The following is a 20,661-nucleotide window of genomic DNA, read 5'->3' on the forward strand; positions in this document are numbered from 1 at the left end:
ACCCCAAAGCCATGTGTAAGTGGACCCGTACAGTTCCAACCCATGTTCAAGGGCCAGCTGTAGCTGGGAATGAGGGAGGAAGGTATCTGCCAGTGCCTTACACACCAGTCACTAGGATGTGCCTTCTTTAAAGGCCAGGGCTCTGGTCTTGATTGGCCTTGTGCCTTGTTTAGTGACCAGCGCTTGTGGTCGGTGTTTAACACGTTTATGTTGAGTGGAGTAAAGCTTTGGGGGTGTAAACAAGGGGATAGACTTTTCTCGGTGGCTTCTAGGGACCTCAGTTGCTCAGTTCTAGAAGGGAAGGTTTGGCCTGGGTAGTCCTCCAGCTTCCTCCATGTCTGTGATATCTGGAAACCTGTGATTCTCTGATTCAGGACATGGTATATGAATATGGGAATGTGGATATGAGGACTTCTTCAGGGCTTTTGGCCAAGAGTCCCAGAATCAAAACTCCGGCTGTCAGTGCAACATAAATATAAAGCGATGTTTATTTATGATGCTAAGTTTATCCAACAGCATTCCTTCAGCTCTTCTCTACTGAGCATTTACCTTTGTGTCTGGCACAGTGAGATGGTGCTGGGGATACAGTGATGAACGGGAAGGACAAGGGTCCATGTTTGTAGAGCTGAAATTCTAGCAGAGAGCATAGTCCATATACAAAGAAACAAACGAGCAAGGTAATTTTGGGTATGATAATGTCATTATGATAAGTAATTGAGAGTTGCTGGCAGGTGGGGCAACCTTAGACTGGGCTCTCTGCAGAGGGGTCATATGTGTAGAGCCCTGATTGTCAGGAAGAAGGCAGCCAGGCTAAGATCTGGGGGGCGGAGCATCTTAGGGGAGGGGTTGTCTACTTCTCTAGACATACTGCCTGTGTCAGGGGCGTGCAGCTGCAGGATATCGGAGGGGTGGGGTGGTGAGGAGCAATATTTGATGCCCCAGGTGTTAAGCCTTTCTTTTCCTTGGTTCACAGACAGCTGTCATCAGTTACGACTATCTCACCTCCCTGAGGAGTGTCCCCTATGGTTCTGAGGAGTACTTGCAGCTTCGGTCCAAGGTAAGGAGCCCCGGGGACCCATGTGAGCCAGACCAGGACCGGGTAAGTCCTAAAGTAACTGCAGAGCTAGCAAGCGTCTTGTGTGCACCTGGGGGCCGGCAGGGGGCTGTGAGGGGATTGGCGCTGGGGGCTTGGGAGCAAGGAGGGGAGGACCGTCTCCTCATTGGAGTTGTTTTTGTACTGACAGGCTAGGCTGCCCAGCTGCCATCAAGCTGGATCCCATGGTACTGAGGTCATTAATTGACAAGGCACTGTTGGGAAGGCTGGTGTGTGTTTCTGGGGAGCACAAGGTGTCTGGGATGACTCAGGAGGGATGAAGGCTCTGTTCCTGAGATAACTCAGTTGGCTTCCAAAGTGCTTTGTCAGGCAAAATCCAATTGAAAGAGGTTAATTGCTTTCCTGTCCTCTCGGGGCTACACTGGGGCTCCTTGCTAGTCCTCTGAGGGGAGCCGTCCACCCCTCACCCTCTTTCCTCGCTTGGAATAGGTCGGTTGATTTTGATGCTACAGCTAGATGAGTTGGAGCATCAAGCAAGAAGGTGTCTTTTTTTGGATATAAGTTGAATTTGGGGTCAAGTGTAGATACTTTTGTTTCCTCCAAGGAGAGGTTTGGGATAGATCTGTGTATCTTTGCTCAGCCTGGAATGCCCTTGGCCCCTTAGAAAATTTTTAGTCATCCTTTTGGCCTTAGCTCAAATACCTCTCCTCTGTCATGTTTTCCTTCTCAATCATTCTTGGTGGATGGGATAATTAATTTTAAAATTTTTATTTAAACTTTTCATTATAGAAATTTCAAGCATTAACAAGAGTAGAGAGAAAAATATAATGAACCCTTATGAAATTGTCATCCGGCTTCAGACATGATCAACATTTCGTCAGTCTTGTATTATCCATTTGCCCCTTTATTTATTTATGCATTTTTAATTCATTTATTTATTTTTGCTCAAATATTAAAAGCAAACTTCAGGCATCATATTTTATCTGTAAATGCTTCAGTCTGTATCTCTAATAAAGAAGTACCTTAAAAAAACTTCCAAGGGTGCCTGGTGGCTCAGTTGTTAAGTGTCTGCCTTCAGCTCAGGTCATGATCGGGATCCTGGGTTGAGCCCCGCAGCAGGGTCCCTTCCTGGTGGGAAGCCTGCTTCTCCCTCTCCTACTCTCGTGTTCCCTCTCTTGTCTCTCTTTGTCAAATAAATAAATATAATCTAAAAACAAAACCCCAAAAAACAAAAAAATTTCTGTACCATCATCATAACTAACAAAATTAATAATATTTCCTTAATAACTTCTAATAGCTAGTTTATACTCAAATATCCCTAATTCCAAAAATGTCTTTTTAAAGTTGGTGCATTACGTTATGGACCCAAACGAGGACCATGCATTGCATTAGGAAACATCAACCAAAATCTTCTCAAATCTATAGTATTTCCCTTCCCTCCTATTTTTTGAGCTATTTTCTTGTTGAAGAAAGCTGATCATTTACCCTGTAGAATGAGGCCCGTCTCATCCTCAAAGCATCATTTAATGGGAAGTAGATCCACATGGCATGCAATTCGTAGTATGTCACATTTGGACATGCAGAATGATCCTCCTGTCCTTGTGCCTCAGGCGCCCATTGTTCAGCCTGGAAGTGATCAGCATGTCCTATATGTCCTTCCGGAGACGTCTTCCCTCTGGAATGTAGTCAGACTTCTTTATTCCTACCACAGATGATAACTGCTTCCATGTCTTCCTTTCACTTTACACTATAGATTCTTTTAGGTCAGGGATGGGGGTCATCTTTTTTGTAGGCAGAAAACTGCCTCTAGTGATGATGCCTAGGACTGAGTTGATTTCATGTCTGTTTTAGGCTGCACCCAGCTAGGTCTTTCCTTGGGAGGGGATCTGGAAAGGGTGCAAGGTTTGCACGCCGAAAACCTGATTTGTGCTCTGTCTTTGGGATGGTCATTTAGCCTTTGGAGCTACCATTCTCCTTGTCTGTAGACTACAGTTGACTCTGCCCCATGTTGGGGATTACATAGATAATATCTGAGACTGTGTGTTGTGAAGTGTGAGTGTGAAGCAGGTATCAGTAATCAGTCAGATGTTGGGGCTCCTGGGTGGCTCGGTTGGTTTAGCACCTGCCTTCGATTGAGTCCCAAGTTGGGCTCCTTGATTAGTGGGAGGCCTGCTTCTCCCTCCCCCTCTGTCTGCTGTTCCCCCTGCTTGTACTCTCCCTCTCTGCCAAATAAATAAATAAAATCTTTACAAACATAATCAGTCCGATGTCTACCAAGAAGGATGCTCCGCGAGGACAGACACTTGTCTCCGTGTCTGCAGCACCTACAGCGGTACCCAGGACACAGTAGGTCCTGAATAAAGAGGTTTGCTGAGCAAATGAATGGATGAAATGTTAGTTTGTGTCGCAAGATCTCACAGCCTGGGCTCTGAGACTCGGTGCTGTTCCCTGCCCCTCTTTCTCCATCTAACCAGTGCTACAGGCCTTAGAGCCAACCAGAGTGACATTCTACACAGAGGCGCAGGCCGGGCAGGAAGGCAAGCTCCCTGCAGAGCAGACAGGGGATGGGTGACATGCAGACAGTGGCCCCTCACGTGTAAGGCACCAGCAACCCCCGGGGAAGTTGACGGCTTTGGAGGATGCAGGAAGGAAAGTGCAGGCTGCTTTTTGACAGGAGGGTAGTTGACACAGATAACAGGGCTGGAGGCTGGTCCCCGGGACTTGTGCCTGGGAAGGGGAGCTCGCTGGCACTGAAAAGCCAGGAGCAAATACTGCAGGAGTGTGTTCTTCCGTTGGAACACTTATCTCTTCTTGTCTTCGTGACTGATAAAGGAATGAATGAAGGGTAAAACATAATTATCTCACTGTCAAGCCAGTGTCCCCAGGTCCCAAAGTATGCTAGAGCAAGAGACAGTGACTTAGAGAAGTGCTTTCAAGGTTGGTGCTTGGCCGCCTGGTGTGTCAGTGACTCAGCTTCACATTGCGGGGGATGGGAAACAAAGCCAAGGAGTGTTTTCTGGGGCCTCAGTGGCACTTTGCTGGGCAGCTGAGGGGGTGTGCTGAGGCCCCAGTACTTTGAAGAACCAGACTCTGGGTGTCCATGCTGCTTATAACCAGAGGCGACAGGTGTGGACCAGCCTGTGCACAAGGCAGGAGGAAGTCACGGCCGGTACAGATGTCCGGATGGGGTTGGAGGAGGCAGGGCTGAGCTGATTCTGACCGAGGGATTCTGGTATCGTAGACATATGTTAATTTTTCAGCTCAAGAGCCACTCACGTTTTGGGTAGTAGCATCTAAAACTTCCTTTGGGGATCCACCCATATCTTATGTACTCATTCCGGGGTTTGAGGGAGGGTCACCCCACCCTCAGCTCCAAGAGTGGGCACATGACTTAGGCTATCGATGGAGTTCATTCCTCTAGCCCTAGAGATTGATTCAGGGATGGGCACTTGAGCCAGTGTTGATTAGGACTTTTGGGGGTGTCCTGCATAAGACACTGCCTTTTCTGCTGCATTAGCTGCCAGTAAAGGGTATTGACTTAAAAGCTGCTGGCAGCCATCTTGCCACCATGAAGGGAAAGCCTGTCTGTGAATGGAGTATTGTAGAGAGAAGTGTCATTTGAGTCCCTAGATCTTGCTGAGCCTGAAGCCCCATTGGACTTTCCAGTTATATGTACTAGGAAATTCTTCTTTTGCTTCAGAGGATTTGAGATCAGTTTTCTGTTACTTGCAATCAAATGAATCCTGATACACTGGGTACCATTAGAGAAGCATGCTGGATCTTGAAGCTCAGTTAAGGTTTTGATAAATCACAGAAGGTCTAGTAATTTAAGGAAAGAAATGAAATCGAGAAATTCCAAGGCCTAAACAGGATGATGAGAGGTTTGCATGATGCTGAGTCGACTAGTAGGCTTTTGGTCTGCCAGGCTTCTGGTCTACCACCAAACACCTGTACTATCCTATCTGTAAAGTGGTGGCAGTGGCCTTGCCCCAGCTGAATTGGTAGAACAGAGACGAGCAGCCTTGTTTAAATAAACACTGGGGATTATTTAATGCAGCCAGAGAGGAGATCCAGAGGCACAAGTTTTACCTCAATGACTCCTTATCATTTTAAAGAACAAGTTAACAATTTTCTATTTTCCTTATTTCTACATTTGTTAATTGGAATTCTCATGTAAGGAAGAGCTGACCCTTCTCCTTCAGTTGTTTATTTAATTATTTTTATCAGTATGAACTCATGTGGATATTTATATTATTCTATGGGTTATAATCCAAAACCATCATTATTTTTATTGTTCAAATTATTCTAATTTTGGCCATTGGGAACTCCTTCAGGTTTATTTCTGTGTCCGTTCTTTTTTGAGCACTATCTTAACTTTCTTCTTTTTTTTTTTTTTTAAAAATAGGATTTATTTATTCACTTTAGAGGGAGAGAGAGAGAGTGCAAGCAAGTGAATGGGTACACACATGGGAGAAGGGGCACAAGGAGAGGGAGAGGGAATCCTAAGCAGACTCCATGCCAAACGTGGAGCCCAGTGTGGGCTGTATCTCACAACCCTGAGATCACAACCTGAGCAGAAATTAAGAGTCGGACCCTCAACCAGCTGTGCCACTCAGGTGTCTCACTATCTTAATTTTCTAATCCCCAGACTCACTGTGTATTTTCCTTCCTGCGGCCCTGGAATCAATCACTTCTCCAAGGAGCCTTGGTTCTTTTTATTGGAAGAGGGTATTTAGAAACCAAGTTGTTGGCGCTAGATGTGCACATTGCTATGGGAGTGCCATTGTTTCTAGGCCCTCCCAGGAGACAAAGCAAGGAGATATATGTATGTATACTCATGTGCACACACACACCTATCTATGAAGAAACCATGAGTTCATAAGGATATCTCCAACTCCCATCTAATGTCACAGAATTTTAGCTCTCTCCCATTCCTTATGTATAACTTATTTCTCTATTTCTCTTATTTCTCTAACAGTGAGAAACCCACCTCTCTTTATCTATAGTATATTTACTTACTTGTTCAACTAGTATACCCCAAAATAGTTAAGACCCTTGAGGCATATAAGAGCAGAGGGAGTGGCCCATTCTGGGTGAGACCGAATAAGTTAAGGGGTATTTGAGCTGGGTTTGGAAAGTGGGTGGGATTGAAATGTGTAACACTGGGGACAGGTGATTTTGGTTGAGGTTGATGGGTAAAATTTTGGGGATTGTCTATAAGAAACAGATTAGTTCAGTGTTACTAGGGACTAGGGTATGGGTGAGTGAAGGTAATACTGGCAAAGAGAATTAGAGCTAGGTCACAGAGGGACGAGAGGCCAAGGTTTATACCAGAGGTAGTAGGGAGCCATGGCAAGTTCTTGGGTGAAGTTTTGTTAAGCCTTCAGTGAATACGAATGCCCTGGTGTAAAGTCATCAGTCACTGAAAATTTTTTGAGCATCTACTCTCTTATACGATGAGCAGAAGCATGAGAGAGAGAAAGTGTGTCTAGGGAGGAAGGGAGAGAGAGAGAGACAGAGATCGCGGGTGCCTTTTCCTTTCTTAATCAGAATCCGAATATAGGAGGGTTCTCAACTGCTGCTGTGACCAGGAAGCTTTTGCGTTGAATCGCATTGCTTGTTTCTGAGTAGGTTGCGGGACTCCTATGGTGTCAGATGTGTCCGGTCAGCCGTATGTGTGTGCATCGTATCAGTCACACTAGTCCTTACTGCTTGGGCTTGAAGAGGTGGTGATTAATACTCTGCTTCTCCTTGTCTAAGAAGCAGAACCAAGGAGATGCAGGTGTCTGCCAAGAAGAACTGAGAATGTTAGCTGTATTACTGATAAATGCTGAGTTGGAGCTTGTGTCTCGGGCCTGTGAGCCAGTGGGCTTGTACTTCACTCCTGAATTTGCTAGACTTACCTACACAGTATAGATGTGGCAGAACAAGCTTTTCATGGGGATGGGGGGGAGTGCTACCTATTAGGGCGGGAAGGAGTGGAGCACCAGCGTCCTGTGGAACTGTGCTGATCCCAAAAGGGAGATGAGAGGCAGCAGTGGGCTGAGCATGATAGGCTGAGCACGATCTGTTTCTTCTCACAAACTCACCAGTCTGATTGGTGACTCCTCCTCCCATAGGGAGCAAGAGGGAAGAGAGAGATCAGCAACATTACACCTCTATGGGGCTCCCATAAAACAGAGATGGGAGGTTCACCTGCAGTACTCATGTGCACATGGGAAGCAGCGGCAATTTTGTTGTAAGAACTGTTTGTGCCCATTAAATTCTGGTGATGTTTATACCTGACCTTGTTTAGGGACATGGGCTACTTCGGGCTTGAGTATGTGTAACAATTTCAACATTTCTGAAATCTGTGTTTAGAGAGAAGGGTTGTCGATTGTCAACCTTTAGAACTATGGCATATGGTAGGGTGTTTTGGGGGAAAAGGATATTGATTAGCGGAGTAAAATAAGGGACTGAGGTGGGGTGATGACTCTTTTTATATTTATGCCATTGACCTTGAGAAACACCTCTTTGGCACCAGCTAGCTCAGGCTTCTAATGTACAGATGAAACTGGAGGTCTATAGGGGTATTGGGATTTTTTTCTTTATAGATTTTATTTTATTTTTTAATTAATTATTTTTATTAACATATAATGTTTTATTGCTCCAGGGGTACAGGTCTGTGAATCGTCAGGCTTAGATATTTCATAGCACTCACCATATCACATACCCTCCCCAATGTCCATAACCCAACCACCCTCTCCTTACCCTCCCCCCAGCCACCCTCAGTTTGTTTTGTGAGATTAACAGTCTCCAATGATTTGTCTCCCTTTCGATCCCATCCTGTTTCATTTTTTTCCTTCCCTATCTGCCAAACCCTCCATCCTGTCTCTCAAATTTCTCATATAGGGCATATCATATGATCATTGTCTTTCTCTGATTGACTTATTTCACTCAGTATAATACCCTCTAGTTCCATCCATGTTGTTGCAAATGGCAAGAATTCATTTCTTTTGATGGCTGCATAGTATTCCATTGTGTATATATACCACATCTCTTTATCCTTTCATCTGTTGATGGACATCTAGGTTCTTTCCATAGCTTGGCTATTGTGGACATCACTGCTATAAACATTCAGGTGCACGTGCCCCTTCAGATCCTACATTTGTATCTTTAGGGTAAATACCCAGTAATGCAACTGCTGGGTCATAGGGTAGCTCTATTTTCAACTTTTTGAGGAACCTCCATGCTATTTTCCAGAGTGACTGCACCAGCTTGCATTCCCACCAATAGTGTAGGAGGATTCCCCTTTCTCCACATCCTCACCAACATCTGTTGTTTCCTGACTTGTTAATTTAAGCCATTCTGACAGGTGTGAGGTGTTACCTCACTGTGGTTTTGATTTGTATTACCCTGATGCTGAGTAATGTTGAACACTTTTTCATGTGTCTGTTGGCCATCTAGATGTCTTCTTTTCAGAAATGTCTGTTCATGTCCTCTGCCCATTTCTTGATTGGATTATTTGTTCTTTGGGTGTTGAGTTTGATAAGTTCTTAATAGATTTTTGGATACTAGCCCTTTATCTGATATGTCATTTGCAAATATTGTCTCCCATTCTGTCAGGTGTCTTTTGGTTTTGTTGACTGTTTCCTTTGCTATGCAGAAGCTTTTGATCTTGATGAAGTCCCAATAGTTCATTTAGGCCCTTGCTTCCCTTGCCTTTGGCGATGTTTCAGAAAAGGAAGAACTTGCTGAAGCTGAGGTTGAAGAGGTTGCTGCCTATGTTCTCCTCAGGGATTTTGATGGATTCCTGTTTCACATTTATGTCTTTTATCCATTTTGAGTCTATTTTTGTGTGTGGTATAAGAAAATGGTCCAGTTTCATTTTTCTGCATTTGGCTGTCCAATTTTCCCAACACCACTTGCTGAAGAGACTGTCTTTTTTTTTCCATTGGACATTCTTTTCTGCTTTGTCAAAGATTAGTTGACCATAGAGGTGAGGGTCTATTTCTGGGCTCTCTATTCTGTTCCATTGATCTATGTGTCTGTTTTTGTGCTGGTACCTACTGTCTTGATGATGACAACTTTGTAATAGAGCCCAAAGTCTGGAATTGTGATGCCACCAACTTTGGCTTTCTTTTTAAACTTTCCTCTGGCTATTCGAGGTCTTTTCTGGTTGCATATAAATCTTAGGATTATTTGTCCCATTTCTTTGAAAAAAATTGATGGTATTTTGGTAGAGATTGCATAAATGTGTGGATTGCTTTAGATAGCATAGACATTTTCGCAATATTTGTTCTTCCAATCCATGACCATGGAATGTTTTTCCATTTCTTTGTGTCTTCCTCAATTTCTTTCATGAGTATTTTATAGTTTTCTGAGTACAGATTCTTTGTCTCCTTGGTTAGGTTTATTCCTAGGTATCTTCTGGATTTGTGTGTCATTGTAAATGGGGTTGACTCCTTAATTTCTCTTTCTTCTGTCTTGTTAGTGTAAAGAAATGCATCTGATTTCTGTACATTGATTTTATATCTTGACACTGTACTGAATTCCTGTATGAGTTTTAGCAGTTTTGGAGTGGAGTCTTTGGGTTTTCCACAGAAAGTATCATATCATCTGTAAAGAGTGAGACTTTGACTTCTTCTTTGCTGGTTCAGATCGCTTTTCTATCTTTTTGTTGTCTGATTGCTGAGGCTAGAACTTCTAGTTCTATGTTGAATAGCAGTGGTGATAGTGGACATCCCTGCCACGTTCCTGACCTTAGGGGAAAGATTTCAGTTTTTCCCCACTGAGAATGATATTCTCTGTGGGTTTTTCATAGGTGGCTTTGATGATATTGAGGTATGTACCCTCTATGCCTACACTTTGAAGAGTTTTGATCAGGAAGGGATGCTGTCCTTTGTCAAATGCTTTTTCAGAATCTATTGAGAATATCGTATGGTTCTTATTCTTTCTTTTATTAATGTATTGTATCACTTTGATTGATTTGCAGGTGTTGAACCAACCTTGTAGCCCAGGAATAAATCCCACTTGGTCGTGGGGAATAATCCTTTGAATATACTGTTGCATCCTATTTGCTAGTATTTTGGTGAGAATTTTCGCGTCTATATTCATCAAGGATATTGGTCTATAATTCTCTTTTTTGTTGTGGTCTTTGTCTGGTTTTGGGATCAAGGTAATGCTGGCCTCATAAAATGAGTTTGGAAGTTTTCCTTCCATTTCTATTTTTTGGAAGTGTTTCAGAAGAATAAGTATTAATTCTACTTTCAATGTTTGGTAGAATTCCCCTGGGAAGTTGTCTGGCTCTGGGCACTTGTTTGTTGGGAGATTTTTGATGACTGCTTTAATCTCCTTACTGGTTATGGGTCTGTTCAGGTTTTCTATTTCTTCCTGGTTCAGTTTTGGTAGTTTTTAGTCTCTGGGAATACATCTATTTATTCCAGATTGTCAAATTTGCTGGCAAATAGTTGCTCATAATATGTTTTTATAATTGTTTGTATTTCTTTGGTGTTGGTTGTGATCTCTCTTGTTTCATTCATGATTTTATTTGGGTCCTTTCTCTTTTCTTTTTGATAAGTCTGGCCAGGGTTTTATCAGTCTTATTAATTCTTTCAAAGAACCAGTTCCCAATTTCATTGATCTGTTCTACTGTTCTTTTGGTTTCCATTTCATTGATTTCTGCTCTAATCTTAATTATTTCTCTTCTCCTGTTGGGTTTAGGTTTTCTTTGCTGTTCTTTCTTCAGCTCCTTTAGGTGTAGGGTTAGGTTGTGTATTTGAGACCTTTTCTTGTTTCTTAAGAAAGGCTTGTATGGCTATATACTTTCCTCTCAGGACCGCCTTTGCTGGGTTCCACAGATTTTGAACAGTTGTGTTTTCATTATCATTTGTTCCCATGAATTTTTTTCAGTTCTTCTTTAATTTCCTGGTTGACCCACTCATTCTTTAGTAGGATGCTCTTTAGCCTCCATGTATTTGGATTCTTTCCAACTTTCTTCTTGTGATTGAGTTCTAATTTAAAAGCATTGAGGTCTGACAATATGCAGTGAATGACCCCAATGTTTTGGTAGTGGTTGAGACCTGATTTGTGACCCAGGATGTGATCTGTTCTGGAGAATGTTCCATGTGCACTAGAGAAGAATGTGTATTCTGTTGCTTTGGGATGAAATGTTTTGAATACATCTGTGACGTCCATCTGGTCTAGTGTGTCATTTAAGGCTTTTATTTCCTTGTTGTTCTTTTGCTTGGATGGTCTCCCCATTTCAGTGATGGGGGTGTTAAAGTCCTCTACTATTATTGTACTATTGACAATGTGTTTCTTTGATTTTGTTATTAATTGTTTTATATAGTTGGCTGCTCCCATGTTAGGGACATAGATATTTAAAATTGTTAGATCTTCTTGTTGAACAGACCCTTTGAGTATGATATAGTGTCCTTCCTCATCTCTTTTTATAGTCTTTGATTTAAAACCCAATTTATTGATATAAAGATTGTTACCTCAGCTTTCTTTTGATGTCCATTAGCATGGTAAATGGTTTTCCACCCCCTCACTTTAAATCTGGGGGCTCTTTGGGTCTAAAATGAGTTTCTTGGGGTGGCTGGGTGGCTCAGTGAGTTTAGCCTCTGCCTTTGGCTCAGGTCATGATCTCAGGGTCCTGGGATCAAGCCCTGCATCAGACTCTCTGCTCAGCAAGGAGCCTGCTTCCCCCTCTCTCTGCCTGCCTTTCTGACTGCTTGTGATCTCTGTCTGTCAAATAAATAAATTAAATCTTAAAAAAAAATAGAATGAGTTTCTTGTAGACAACATATTGATGGGTCTTATTTTTTTTTATCCATTCTGATACCCTGTGTGTTTTGATTGGGGCATTTAGCCCATTTACATTCAGGGTAAGTATTGAAAGATATTAATTTAGTTCCATTGTATTGCCTGTACGGTGACTGTTATTGTATATTGTTTCTGTTCCTTTCTGGTCTACTACTTTTAGGCTCTCTCTTTGCTTAGAGGACCCCTTTCAATATTTCCTGTCGGCCTGGTTTAGTATTTACAAATTCTTTTAGTTTTTGTTTGTCCTGGAAGCTTTTTATCTCTCCTAGTTTCAATGATAGCCCAGGTGGATATAGTATTCTTGGCTGCATGTTTTTCTCATTTAGTGCTCTGAATATATCATGCCAGTTCTTTCTGGCCTGCCAGGTCTATGTGGTTAAGTCTGCTGCAAATCTAATATTTTTACCATCGTATGTTACAGACTTCTTTTCCTGAGCTGCTTTCAGAATTTTCTCTTTGTCACTAAGACTTGTAAGTTTTACTATTAGATGATGGGGTGTGGACCTATTTTTATTGATTTTGAGGGGCGTTCTCTGTAATTCTCTCCCAGATACCTTTTGCCCCTCTCTCTCTTTTTCTTCTGGAATCTTAATTATTCTAATATTGTTTTGTCTTATGGTATCACTTATTTCTCAAATTCTCCCCTCATGGTCCAGTAGTTGTTTGTCTCTCTTTAGCTCACCTTCTTTATTCTCTGTCATTTGGTCTTCTGTATCACTAATTCTCTCTTCTGCCTCATTTATCCTAGCAGTAAGAGCCTCCATTTTATTTTTAAATCTTTTTTTTTTAAAATTTATTTATTTGAGACAGAGACAGTGAGAAAGAGCATGAGTGAGGAGAAAGTCAGAGGGAGAAGCAGACTCCCCATGGAGCTGGGCACCTGATGCAGGACTCGATCCCGGGATTCTGGGATCATGACCTGAGCCAAAGGCAGTCGTCCAAACAACTGAACCACCCAGGTGTCCCAAGAGCCTCCATTTTTAATTGCACTTCATTAATAGCTTTTTTGATTTCAGCTTTGTTAGATTTTAGTTCTTTCATTTCTCCAGGAAGAGATTTTATTTCTCTAGAAAGGGTTTCTCTAGTATCTTCCTGACCTTTTTTGAGCCTAGCTATCACCTTGAGAATCATCATTCTGAACTCTAGTTCTGACATATTACCAATGTCCATATTGATTAGATCTCCAGCCATTGGTACTGCCTCTTGTTCTTTTTTCTGTGGTGAGTTTGTTTTTCTGCCTTGTCATTTTATCCAGATAAGAATATATGAATGAGAGAATAATATAGTAAAAATGTGTCAAGGATCCCAGAAAAATGTATGCTAACCAAATCAAAAGAGACCCAAAACCAGGGGTAGAAGGAAGGGGGAATAAAGAATAAAAAGTGTGTATATCTATATCTATATCTATATCTATATATCTATATATAATTGTATATAGATATATATATATATATATAATTAGACTGGTGAATAGAACAGAGCCACACACTTGATTTTGGATGTATTTTGGTCTGTTAGAAGAAACTGTCTTCCAAAATTTTAAAGAAATTATATATATATATATATAATATGTATATTATATATATATATATAAGAGTAAACACAATGAAGGAATAGAATTTGGCTGTAAACATGAAAATTTAAGAAGATTTTTAAAAAGATATTGATAAGATAAGAAGTTAGTTGAAAAAAAAAAGAGAATGGCATCAGGCTGGAGAGTAGAATGCTAGATTTAGGGTATGTTTTGGTCTGTTAGAAGAAACTGTATCCCAAAATTTTAAAGAAAGAAAAACTTAAATGTATATAAAAAATACGGTTAAATACAATGAAGGGATAGAATATGACTATAAAAGTGAGAATTAAAAAAAAAATTTTAAAAAATATATTGATAAGATAAAATAGTTAAAATAGGTTAAAATAGGAAAGAAAAAACATTAAATAAAATAGGAAAAGGGAAAGAAAATAAAATTTAAAAACATAACCTTGAAAGTCTAAAGAATTATTGGAAAAAAGCCATGAATTCTATGTGTTGTGTTCCCCAGCTCTGGAGTTCCAGAGTTCTCATTGATCGATGAACTTGGTCTTGGCTGGATGTTCTTGGTTATCTTCTTGGGGAGGGGCCTGTTGCAGTCATTCTCAAATGTGTTTGCCCAAGATGGAATTACACTACCCTTGCCAGGGGCCAGGCTAAGTAATCTGCTCGGGTTCGCTCTGGGAGCTTTTGTTCCCTGAATGCTTTCTGCAGAGCTTTGGAGGACAGGAATGAAGATGGCGGCCCCCTAATCTCTGCCCTGGAGGATCTGAGAGCTCGGGGCCCCAGTCCTCAGTGCGCCCTCAGAGATAAGCAGCCAATCCCTCCTGTCTCCCTGGTCTCCGTCTGCGCTCTGTATTCACCTGGCCTGTGACCGAGCATTTCTATTTCTGGCCGGGGGCCCCATTTGGAGTCTCCAAACCCAGCAGATTCCTGCTGTGTGTTCCTGCGCCACTTGTCCTGGAGGAGGAAGGAGGGAGTTTCTCTGGTTCAGCCACTTGTGGGGTCTCTGCTCAGAGAGCAGTGGCCTGACTGTGCCTTGGATCATGGTTTAAGGTAACCACGATCTGAAAGCTCACTCCTTGGCTCCGTCTCTAGTCGGCTTTCCCGCTCCAAAACCTGGGGGCTCTGCCACACTCAGGCACCCTCGGTCTTTCTGTGACCCTGTGGGAACTGAGACCACACTGTCCCCGCAAGGGCTCCACCCCTGCTTAGCCTCTGGAGTTATGTCCCTCAGTAAAGCAGACTTCCAAGAGTTCTATTTTTGTGCTCCATTGCTCTACCACTTGCCATGAGCTGGCCCCTTTCCCCCGGGGTCTATCTTCCTGTTGTTTCAGATTCACTTCTCCCCAAGTCCTACCTTTCAGAAGGTGGTTGATTTTCTGTTCCTAGAATTACTGCTCCTCTTCTCTTCTATCTCCTGTTGAGTTTGTAGGTGTTTGGAATGGTTTGATAACTATCTAGCTGAACTCCTGGGCCTTGATGTCATTTCAGTCTCCTACTCCACTGCCATCTTGGCCTCCTTTTTAAGTAGTCTCCATGCCCAGTGTGGAGCCAAATGCAGGGCTTTAACTCACAGCCCTGAGATCGAGACCTGAGTGGAGATTGAGAGTTGGGTGCTTAACTGACTGAGCCACCCAGATATCCCAAGCCTCCTGCAGTTTTGTGGCAGATCTTGGACTTGGACTTTGACATCTAGATCTTCCCTGATGGGTTGCTTCTCCCCTGAGTCCATCCATGCTGGTGTGAGCCCTGAGGCTGTTGTCCTGCTGGTATGGGTTCGAGAAACACAAGAGAGGAGGAGGAAGGGCAATAGAATCCCCTTCCAGGAAACATCTTTTTTTTTTTTTTAAAGATTTTATTTATTTATTTATATGACATGGAGAGAGAGTGAGTGCATATGCAGGGGGAGCGGCAGGCAGAGGGAGATAGAGAAGTAGGCCCCCTATCGAGCAGAGACCCCAACATGGGGCTCAACATGGGGCTTGATCCCAGGACCTTGGGATCATGGCCTGAGCTGAAGCCAGATGCTTCACCAACTGAGCCACCAGGGAATTCCTTTTTATATTTAATCAACCAACCAGAGAGTTAATCCAACAAAGATTTAGGATTTGCATTTCCCAGTGGGGGGAAGTATGGACCCGCCAAAGGAACTGGTGGATGCTAGCTCTTTGCTTTGGGAAGGGGTTTCTGCCCATTAAGAGGAACTGTAGCCATGTGTGGCTCTTCAGGAATATTTTCTGAAACCTGGGGACTGTCCTGGCCATACCACAGCATGTCTTCACTGTTGTTCCACCCATCCGTTATTTTAACAAACTTTAACTGAGCCTGCTCTGTGCCAGGTCTTGCGTGAGGCCCAGCCTCAGAGGATATGAAGGGAAATAAGACTTGACCCCTGCCCTCCAGCTGCTACAGTCCAGCAGGGGGAAGCAGGTGTGAAATCACCCATTGCAGAAGGATCGATTTGTCTTCATTCCAGCTCTGGCTCCTGACAGCAGCTGACTCCCAGCCAAGAAGTGGGGGGGGGGGGGGTGAGAGCGGGGCAGGAGCCTTGCACGGGAGGGGCTCCTAACCCAGCATGGAGGGCGATGGTGGGGTGCGTACCTGGGAAGGCCTCCTCTCTTATGGTTAGACCTAATTGTGCTGCCCTTCCTTTGCATGTGCACCATCTGTCAACCCAGTGTGCAAGCTTTTGGGTGAGTTTTCATGCACCCTGTCCCTCAGGCCTCCTTTTGCTGCTTTCCCTTCTCATCCCAGAACATTTTGTCTGAAAGTATTGTGCACAGAAGCAAAGGAGAGAAATGGAATCCTTGCTGTCTTGGTGACTGGCTTTCTTGGAGTTTGCAGTAATTTTTGCAGGAGCATGAGCTGCATTTAATGTGCTCTGCTTGGGTCACGTAAGGACCAGGCCTGTGGAAAAGGGAGACAGAGAGCCTGCAATGGCTCCCAGGGCTTCCTTTTTAGCTTTGTACCCAAACCCTTTTGAGCACTGTGTTGCAAACCTGCACAACTTTGCATGTTGGCCCCGATTTGGGGTGAGTTCTGGAGGAGTACCAACTTGGGCCTTAGTGTGGTCTGGGGAGAGACTTGGTGGGACTGCTTCCATCCATGGGGACCCTGGAGGAAAATGGCGTCACTTGGGCATCGCCCGGGAGATTGTGCTCTGTGTGCAGTGGATTGTCTGTGTTCCCAAGCAGGCCATGCACCTGTCACGTTGTCTTCTTTTCTTTTTTTTGTTTTAAGATTTTATTTATATATTTGTCAGAGAGAGAAAGAGAGTGAGAGAGCACAAGCAAGCAGAGAGGCAGCGGCAAAGAGAGAGAAGCAGGCTCCCCACTGAGCAAGGAACCCAATGTGGGACTCGATCCCAGGACCCTGGGATCATGACCTGAGCCGAAGGTAGCTGTTTAACTGTCTGAGCCACCCAGGCATCCCTCATGTTGTCTTCTTGGTTGTTCTAGATGTATCAGTGACCTATGGACCAGCATATCCTTGTATTTAGAAAAAAAGCAACAACATAAAATTTTAAAAAAGGTGAAATACATAAGATATAAAGAAACATATAAGAAATAATTTAGCGATCACTCTTCTTTTGCACTGTATCTGAAATAATCCCTTACCCATACAATTGTAGTCACTGGGGTACTTCCCTGATTCCAACTTTTCTCCTGCAAAATCAGAAGCAAGCACTATCTTGAATTCATTAGTTATCATTCCCATGTACTTCTTGGAAACCAACTATTCATGTATTTGTATGCTATTTTTTATCCTGTTGACTTTTTCCTTTACTTGGTTTTGTTCTAAGCAAGATTGCAGGCTTGATAGATTAGCTATCTTTTTTGGGGGGGACTGCATATGCAAATAAGTGTCCTGGGTGGGGGTGTCCCTGGGTGGCTCAGGCATTAAGCGTCTGACTCTGGCTCAGGTCATGATCCCAGGGTTCTGGGATCAAGTCCCTTATCGGGCTCCCTGCTCAGCAGGAAGCCTGCTTCCCCCTCTCCCAATCCTCCTACTTGTGTTCCCTTTCGAGCTGTGTCTCTCTTTGTCAAAAAAAAAATAAATAAAACCTAAAAAAAAAAAAAAAAAAGGAAGTGTCCAGGTACCACTGGAAATCGCCTCTCCTACCATCTTTTTGCACACCATCACCGGGACCGGGTCGCCCCGGGGAGAAACAAGACTTTACCAACAGATTGCAGATGCTGGGCTGAACTCTGGCTTGTGCCCACCATTACTGTGGTCTTTCCCCTACTGGGTTTGGCCATTCTCTTTCTAGCTCTTCTCCTCTCCTAGCTCACCGTGTGTATTTCCTGGGGCTGTTTTGGACTTGCAGTTGCCTGATGAGATGGTATTTGCAGTTGCTCAGAAGCAGTGATCTCTTTCCAGAGGCCACAGATGAAATGAAACCAAAAGCCTTGTGTTTCTGGTGATGGGAGGCCAGAGCCATGTGCTAGGCATCCCTCCATACTGGTCAGTGCAAATACCGCCTTAGTTTGCATGTATCTGTGACTTTCTTGTCCACCCAGGCTGCCTGGACACACAAGGCTGGCTTCTTGCTGCCACAGAGCCACTCTCCAACTGTTCCCACTACCTGGTTCCGGTGGGGTGGGTGGAGGAGGCCAGTGAGTACTGCTCCCCAGACTTGATGCCGTGTTGAGGGTTAGCCTCCACCTAAGGGAGCAGGAGCTGGAGAAGTGCCAGTGGGAGACACCGTCCTTGCCCATCTCAGACTCCATCCGGACTAACCATGGCTGGGCTTCTCTCTGCTTTATTGCTTTTCCCACTGACAACCCCCACACAGTTTCCTTTCCTGCCCTGGATTGGGTGCTTCCACCATGTCCTCGTTGTTTCTCCCTCTGCTGAATGCGGTACCGAGAAGTGGAGTGATGCTACGTGATGAGGGATGGCATAAGATTGGACTTCCTTACTGCTAAGGTGGTTTTCTACTGCAGTGGGTTACCAGGGAGGGCAGGGAAATCTATCTGGAAGGGCAGCTTTCCAGAAACAGAAGAGATTCTGGCTGGCTCTCACAGAGGTGGGAATGGCTCTCAGATGATCAGTGACACCTGAGGACCTTATAAAATGCAGGTCCCTAGACTCTATACTCCAAAGTTCTGTTTTCAGTGATTCTGGTTTGAGGCCTGGGAAACCTTACTTTTAATGAGTTCTTCAGGTGGGATTCGGAGGCTAAGAACACGTGGCCGAAAAGCATGGGATAGGCACAGCACTAAGTGTTCCCTCTGTATTATCTCCTTTAACTTAATGACAATCTGAGGTATCTACCCCCATTTTACAGACGAAGAAATGGAAGCACAGATTAAGTGATTTGTCCAAGGGTCTACGGCTAGTAAGCAGGTGTATTAGCTTCCTGTAATCTCTGTAAGAAATCATCACAAATTGGGTGCCAATGGCAACAGAAATGTATTGTCTCACAGTTCTGGAGACCAGAGGTCCAGAATCAAGGTGCCAGTGAGGCCATGCTGCTTGTGGTGGCTTCAGACATTCCTTGTGGCTGTGTCATTCCAGTCTCTGCCGCTGTCTTTTCTTGCTTGGAAGGATAGTTGTCCTGGGGTTTAGGGCCTATCTGGGCAATCCAGAGTGATCTCATCTCAAGATTCTTATCTTAGTTCCATGTACAGAGATCCTTTATTCCAAATAAGGTCACAGTCTCAAGTCTAGTGGGGTTAAGACAAGGGCATACCTTTTTGGGTGCCGCCATTCAACCCACTACAGGGTCTTTGATTTAATTGCAAATCGGGTGGCTCCCGAGTCCTTGTCTATAACTGGGTGCCTCCTGGCTCTGTCACCTGGACTGGATGAACTTCTAGGGCTCCTCTAGGCCAGCAGCTGAGGCCTGGATTTCCTTGCTGTACAAGGGAGTTTGAGCATTTGTTAAGCCATGACAAATCAGAGTTTTCCTGGCCCTCTCTCCCACCCCCTCAGCCCTCTGCCATCTCTTCTGAAACCCTTTGGGATGTTTATCCCTGACTCCACAATTCCCACACCTTCCCGTGCTCAGGAGGTGAAGCCACAGGGGCTGTGAGGCCCAACTCATACTGGCTTGGGTGGGATGCACTTCTCCTGCCTCAGTGTCCATGTCTCCAAAATGGGACTCACTGGAACAGCAGGGGTAGATGGAAAGCCATGATATAACTAATAAACTCGGTGGAAGGCAGTCTGCAGCCATAAGGTTGATGGAGATGCTTGTTAACCGCACTAATAATCTAATAGCCTGTTCTTGATTTCCCGCTTCTCACCGCTTGGCCCCAAGCAGCTATTTTCTACCAAATTAAAATCCACTCAGCTCCCTTCCTGTCCCTGAATAAAACTACCCTCAAAGCTCTTGCCTGTTACGGCAAGACTTTTTAATAGACTTTTCCTTGTAGAACTGTAAGACATATGTCCAATTAGCAGAATAACTTCACTTAAATATACAGATAAAATGTTGACTAGTAATGGCGGGACATCTGTGAGGCTAATTTCAGGCAACGTGGTTCAGGGACTGGGGCAGTGCCCCTCCCCCACCCTGGATCCTCATGGCCCACACTTTGTAGGATGAAGAGGGATGTCTCTGTGCTCTGCCTGGTCAGCCCGCAGAGTGCCTAAGCCACTCACTATTCATACATTCAAGAAAAGCTTTTATTTTTATTTTTTAAAGAGAGAGAGAAAGAACAGATGTGTGTGCATGAGCTTGGGGGTGAGGGTCAAATGGAGAGAGAGAGAATCTTAAGCAGGCTCCGTGGAGCTTGACTGGGACTCCATCCTATGATCCTGAGATCATGACCTGAGCCAGTGTCAAGAGTTGGATGCTCTGGGGCACCTGGCTGGCTCAGTCGCTTAAGCCTCTGACTCTTGGGTTTGGCTCAGGTCATGATCTCAGGGTCTCGGGATGGAGCTGCTTCAGAGCTGCATGCTCAGTGGGTCGTCTGCTTGACATTCTCTCCCTCTACTTCTCTCTCTATCCCTCCCCCTGCTCTCTCTCTCTAAATCTAAAAAAAAAAAAAAAAAAAAAAAAAAAGGAATCGGATGCTCAACACACTAAGCCATCCATGTGCTCCAATTGTGTAGCAAATTTTAATTGAGCACCTGCTATCGGCCAGGCACTGTACCAGGTGCTGGGTCTATGGCAGTCTATTCTTGAGGAGTAAGAGATAATTAACAATCAGTGGAACTCACGAGAACATCCTTTTCAGGAGGGCAGGTGTGTGTCTTCCCTGCTTGCTCACCCTCAGCACTTAGAACAGGGCTTGGCACACAGTGGGCTCTTTTTAGT

The 20,661-nt window shown here is 44.0% G+C and overlaps 1 protein-coding gene across 4 annotated transcripts in view; it reads left to right on the forward strand.

Moving 5' to 3' along the window:
* Nucleotides 1–20,661, forward strand: part of ADCK1 (aarF domain containing kinase 1) — a 118,698-nt gene that overhangs the window by 10,711 nt on the left and 87,326 nt on the right. For all 4 annotated transcript variants that reach the window (XM_082733677.1, XM_082733679.1, XM_082733678.1 and 1 more), the window contains one exon: nt 974–1,057. In XM_082733677.1, coding sequence (XP_082589803.1) covers nt 974–1,057 — 84 coding nt within the window. The remainder of the gene's footprint in view (nt 1–973; nt 1,058–20,661) is intronic.

The sequence above is a fragment of the Mustela nivalis genome, assembly GCF_964662115.1.
Source record: "Mustela nivalis genome assembly, chromosome: 6".
NCBI classification, from domain to species: domain Eukaryota; kingdom Metazoa; phylum Chordata; class Mammalia; order Carnivora; family Mustelidae; genus Mustela; species Mustela nivalis.